This window comes from Triticum dicoccoides, chromosome 5B (genome assembly GCF_002162155.2).
Source record: "Triticum dicoccoides isolate Atlit2015 ecotype Zavitan chromosome 5B, WEW_v2.0, whole genome shotgun sequence".
NCBI lineage: Eukaryota > Viridiplantae > Streptophyta > Magnoliopsida > Poales > Poaceae > Triticum > Triticum dicoccoides.
In genome coordinates, this window is record NC_041389.1 from 627,338,787 (window position 1) to 627,344,932 (window position 6,146).

The following is a 6,146-nucleotide window of genomic DNA, read 5'->3' on the forward strand; positions in this document are numbered from 1 at the left end:
CCTCAGGCTTTTGCCTGTTTTGAAATATATAAGGTAGAGCTCTATCTACCGAGAGCGGCGATGGCGCGGACGGGCTCGCCTGCTCCTGGTTCATGTGCCAATCGGACATCGACTCATTCCAAACCTTATTGAATGCGATCGTAGAGACCCGTCAGATACGGCCAGTGCAACAGCGGTCGACGGTGACGAGGTCCGTGCGAAGTAATGCTGGATCAGCGGTACACTGTCATCCTGTCCTGTTGGTACATGACTCTCGTATCGGTACAGTACTACATTATATGGCGGACGTCCGTTACGCGAACGACGCTTTTCAAACGGATAAGCGTAGGTTTCGGTGTGGGTCCGTCCTCGCGGCTGACACAAAAAAATAAACGAAAATAAATCTATCCTTTCGAGCGCCGCGCGAGGCGAGAAGGTCAGTGCTATGGTGATGGCGGAGGCGAGAGTGGACGGATTCGAGTTCCTATCAGATCCTATCAGATCCAATTGACAGGTATGTTTTTGTTCCCCTTAATTTTTGTTCCCAGTGTTAGTCGCTGTAGGTAGAGGGTCATCTTATCAGGGGACTGGATTGTTTTGTATTAGATTTCCCTGTCGGATCTCGCATCGGCAAATCCTTACTGCGCAGTGAAGCAAATCAATCTCTGGTATCCACGGTCGCTCAATCCAGCAATAATGGTGTGGGTGATGCGGGGGTGACAGTACAAGTATAATTTGACAACGGTCCCAATGGGTGGCCCTGCCGAGTTCAGAGCATTCGACAGGCAAAGATGATACACAAGAACCTGGCTGGACCAACATGTATACATATGTCGTGTGTATTTCTACTTGGAACATATATTAATTTTGAGTGGTCTGCGTGATTCTAGTGCTCTGAATTATAGTGAACTCTGTTGATTATCCCAGACAAGATTGGAGTGATTTGTGGTTACAATTATGATACCTTGTCCAGTCTAGAACTCTGACTATATTTTAGTGAAAATTGTTTGTGATATACATGTTTCTCAATAATGCATTCCCAAAACTTAGGTTACCTGTATCGGTCACTGCATCTAGAGTATCACCTTATCTGTGGACTGCGTTTTGTAACTAGTTTCGCCTTCCGGACCCACCGCCAGTAAATCCTTACTGGAAGGCGAAGCAAATCAAACTTTGGTATGCATGGCCGCTGAATCCAGCATTGGTGGCGGACGAAATCACTATTCTGACCTTTTCAGCAATCTTTGCCACAAAGTGAACTCGACATGAAAGTATTTCACGATCTGAACCTTTTAGCAACGCCACAGACCGTGGCGTTTCTTCTCCATATAAAAACGCCGAGCTAGCTAGCGTTTCAAATCTACATTCAAACTCCGGAGTAGCTAGCGTTTCCAATCCACATAGAAACGCCAAGCAAATGGGCGTTGCTGCCTTGGCCAGAAACGCCATAGGGCTTGGCGTTTAGGCCCTGGGTTTAGGAGCAGCTTTTTACTTTGGCAACGGGGAAGCTAATGGGCTGGGTGCCAGCGCAGAAACGCCAAAGCCCTTGGCGTTGCTTACCTGGTCCGCAACGCGAGCAACCTGGGCGTTTTTCCTTTGGACAGGAACACTAGCTAGCTCGGTGTTTCTCCTTTGGGCAGGAACGCTAGCTAGCTCGGCGTTTTTATTTGGGGAAGAAACGCTGCGGGCTCTGGCGTTGCTAAAAGGGTCAAATCGTGAAATACTTTCATGTCGAGTTCACTTTGTGACAAAGTTTGTTGATAGGGTCAGAATAGTGATTTCGGCCATTGGTGGCGAGGGCGATGCAGCGGCGACAAGACAAGTAGATGTCAACAGTACTTGCAATGTGACGGCCCTGTCGCTGCCGAACTCAGAACATTCGACAGTCAAAGACAATCCTCAAGCACTGGCTGGACCAAAGGGTATACAATTGTGGTTGTGTTTTTCTAGTTAGAACATATGACAATGTTGTGTGGTCTGTATAATTTTATTCCTCTAAATTATAATGGGAAGGGCCCATTTTCCAGTAAAATATGGGAGTGGAGTTTAAAATGTTGATACCTTGTATTTTTTGATTATACGCTATTCAAAAGTGTTTCTGAAATTACATGTTCCTGGATAATGCAGAGTACGTGTTGGGTATGCTCCTGTTGGACGTCCACCGTGTGCTGGCAGAATCAATGCCCTATAAAAAACATTGAGAAGGTATGCAGAGAAGAAGACTGACACAGTCATAGTTCCAGCAGTAGGTAGCCCCATGCATCTATTTGTTTGACAGTACATGCTTCTTCTTTTCGATAAAGAGGCAAGTGAGAACTACGAGGAGAGACGCCCAAAGATAGTAAATTTTTGATCTATATCCTCACTGTCTGCCGTCAAACATGGACCTAATGCATTCTCTACATCTGCAGGTAGCCCCAATAATGAAAATGAACACACCATTGGAGTTGCACGCTAGCGATATCTGCACACGATCCATGTTTGGAAATTTTGGTGAAGTTCTACATGAAGCAGGACAGTACAATGTTGAGGAAGTCAGTAAAGGGAAAACCTATTTTGTGCGATGGTACCATACAAAGAAACATGAAAAGTGGTGCAGGGTTGTAAGTGGAAGTTGTTGATGATGGAGCAGAGCTGATATGTGAATGTGCTAATTTTGAGCACACAGGCTTGCTCTGTTGTCACGCTGTTTAGGTAACAAAATGTTCTCCTCTATTGATAACACAGTGCCTCTATTTCCACAAATAGCACAATTAAGAATACCCACAATGACTATTGCAGGTCCTCGATTTACTCGGCATAGACCATATACCAGCAAAGCATATTCTGAAACGATGGACAAAGAACGCAAGAGATCTACTGCCAGCCCACCTGTCACATCTTCAGAAGGATAGCATTTTTGCAAATTCAATAACATACATGCACTCAAATATGTACAAACATGCACTTGAAGTAGTCAGGCTAGGAGATGCAAATACAGAAGCGTATGAGTGTGCAATAACATCTTGAAGACAGCATGGATAAACTGGCACCAATAGCTGTTGTGCGAGATGGAATGGGATTGGAAGAGTCTCCAGGAACATAAGAAGAAAGATAAAGAACCCCTTGCAGCAATTGCACCCTCCAGCGGCTGTGGGAGTGACGCTAAAGGAAGTGCAGTGGGAAATTTTGTAGGATTAAAGCCTCCAGAACGAAAACGAAGAGCCGTTCGACCAACCATCAGCAAGGACAAACCTCCATATGATAACCGGGGTGCAAAAAGCAAGAAGTACAAGCGACCACCAATTGCACAGGATGTAGAGAGATGTGGTAGAAGTAAACGTGATTCCGCAGTATATGCCGGGAGCCAGGGCACAAGAGCAGCAGATGTCCACAGCGAGGGGATCTTCCTCGCAAAGAAAGGAAAGAGGCGAAATACTCAAACTGTGGCGTTCGGTGGGCACAGGAGAAACACCTGCACCAAGCCAAAAGTTGTTCTGCATGTGGTTGAAAAAATAGCTTTGGAGACGAATTTTCCTTAGTTTTGTTTTTTCGGAACTCTGTTGTTGAGGGCTCCGCAGCAGGAATCTCTGTAATAAAAAATCTATTGATGCTTCTCTGCTATATATTGTATACTTGTTAACTTGACAATGTGTTGTATCCTTACCAATGAGACTAGTGTGATTTAAGTAAATCATTTTCACATGTGTGCATGGTCTTCTCAGTTTTCACCATTTTGTATTTTAGATTCTGCTTTGTTCTACAGTTTTCTCTGCAAAAAGAGTTTCAGTTCATTCGTCAGTAAACAAAGTAGGTTGACAACGTACAGTTGTGCCCTGGTTGACCCCACCTACGCCGCTTCCCACCATCGGACGGGGCCGCGGCTCGTAAATGGAAGGCCAACATCGCCGTGACGCCTTTATTGAGTCCGTCTCGGTGAATAAATCATTCGCGTAGTTCTAGGTCAATGATTTAACTATCTAAATATGTATTATATGTGACAAAATATATATATTTAGAAACTACATTCGTGTAGAAATCTAGTGATATACTTTTCATGACATATAACACATATTTAATTGCTCAAATCGATGACCTAAAACTACGCGAATGACTTATTCACCTAGACGGAGGTAGTACATCTTCGCATATAAAAACTGCGCCGTCGCAACCCAACGGCCGTCCAGTCATGCCTTCGGTATATACGCCAGCATACCCCATACGACCCACATCCCCATAACGTAATCAACGCCTTGCGATACCAGGAGCGCACGAGCTCGTCCACGCCTAGCAATTTCCGTCTATCTACCTTTCATTTCAAAGAAAAAAAAACAGGCCTTCAAGTACGTGCCGCGACAGCTTGCCATGCCGGTCAAGAAGACGGAAGCAATGTGTGCCGAAGGCGTCGCCATGAAGCTAAAGAAGTAGAGGAAGTACGGCACGATGAGGGCAGAAGGCAACGTAGTGCGGCACATGCATCACTTGCCATGTGGATTGGTTGCACTTCGGACGCTGCGCCACTACCATATACTGCAAGGCAGAGACACGATGTATGACCGGGTATGCGTGGAGCTTGACCGGAGGACGAACCGGGCGGGAGGGCGAGCGCTCCAGGAGAAACCAACCGCACAAGAAAACCACACCGCCACGTGTTCCTTGTATGACCGGCTTGACAAAACATGCTTATCAAAAAGAAAAGGTAAAGTGTGGCATAAAGTTTTTTTTTTTTGCGGTTGAACGGGGTAAAATGGAAAAAATGGTTTAAACGGGGTAATCCATATAAAAATGACAAAACTAAGGTAAAAAGTGAAATTGACTCTTCTTATTGTGTCTGCAGCAAAACAAGCAATAATTACATCATGCGGAATATTCTTCCTCAGGACCTCAGTACTCCCCAGTACCCAATGATAAACCAATAGGAAACTCAAATAGTACCACACAACAAACATATTTCTGAATCACCGGCCAGCAAGCGCTCCAGTCCAGTAGCCGAGACGCTCACACGGCCGACACGGCGTAGACGGCAGCGACCGCGAGCGCGAACACCAGACCCGCAGGGCCGTGAAGCGACGAGCCGCCGTTCCCCTGCAGGTACGCCGACGGCGTCGTCTTCGATCCCAGGCCGGCCGGTGTCTGCACTGCCGGGCTGGTCGGCGTTTTGGCACTGGCACCAGGAGCACTGCCACTACCAGCTGCAAGCAAAAAAAGACGGCTCGTGTCAGCAACCCAAGAACCTATAACACATTATTATACGTGCAGTGCAGCTCTTGAGTCTTGTAACTCGTAAAATACTACGAGTACTGTCGAGCACTTACCGCCGTTGCACTTGCTCGCCGGCGGGGTCTGCACGTTGCAGGCGTTGGGCAACTCGAGCGCGCGGGTCTTGTTGATGGTGACGCCTCCGAGCGACGACGAGTCACCGCCGAGCGCGGTGCAGAGGCACTGCGGCTGGGACTGCACGACTGAGGCGAGCTGCGAACAGCAGGACTTGGTCGGCGCTGTGCCGCTGCCGCTGATGTAGTTCATGCACGGGTACAGGCCGACCAGCGCCGTCGTGCACCCGGACTGCGCCGACGCCGACGACACCAGCAGCGCCAGTGCCACCGCCGCGGCCAGGAGGATGCTGCTGTTTCTGGACGTGGCTGCCACCGCTCTCGCTCTCGCCGCCATTGATGGACGTATCTTTTCCCTTGGTTTGATAGTCAAAGCAAGAGGCTTTTTCTTGGCTTGGGGCTAGATGCTGCTTGCTTACGCTGATCAGGCTGCGTGTTTATGCTTTTGACCCTCCAGTTGTGTGACTTTATATAAACAGTTTTTGTTGGGGGGAGGTGGAATTAGTTGGGCATGTTGGTGAGCTACATGTCCCTACCTCCTACTCTTGGCACGAAATGATTTCTTTCTCTGAGTTCCAGCAGTAGCGCATATTATTTACTCTTCAGAATAATATTATCCACGTGGCTGCTAAAATAGTTGGTGTTAGTAGTTGAACCAGGTGTTGGTCAACGCCGTCTTAGATGACGCCAACAACTGTATTGAGTGTCACCGTATGGATTTTATTGGTTGCCTCTTGTAAAAAAATGATTCCCGAGAAGGACAGTAACTTGGTTTGTCATCCTCACACCAAAGGATCTGATACTGTATAGATACTTTGAGGGGAAATATTTTGAAATTGTGAGCACTTTTTTTTA

General features: G+C 47.0%; 1 protein-coding gene across 1 annotated transcript; it reads right to left on the minus strand.

Moving 5' to 3' along the window:
• Positions 1 to 4,758: 4,758 nt before the first annotated feature.
• Positions 4,759 to 5,714, minus strand: LOC119306399 (non-specific lipid transfer protein GPI-anchored 2-like). Its single transcript, XM_037582626.1, has 2 exons — positions 5,274 to 5,714; positions 4,759 to 5,150 (listed from the first exon to the last, which is right to left on the minus strand). Exons 1-2 carry the CDS (start codon positions 5,626 to 5,628, stop codon positions 4,957 to 4,959), a joined length of 549 nt encoding a protein of 182 aa, XP_037438523.1. The 5' UTR covers positions 5,629 to 5,714; the 3' UTR covers positions 4,759 to 4,956.
• Between the last annotated feature and the right edge of the window lie 432 nt (positions 5,715 to 6,146).

Bases quoted from the DNA above. Each gene is read 5' to 3' on its own strand.
- LOC119306399 (XM_037582626.1), bottom strand. From the start codon at position 5,628: ATGGCGGCGAGAGCGAGAGCGGTGGCAGCCACGTCCAGAAACAGCAGC. The intron at 5,151-5,273 runs GTAAGTGCTCGA...TTTTGCTTGCAG, and splicing joins GGCGAGCAAGTGCAACGGCG to CTGGTAGTGGCAGTGCTCCT.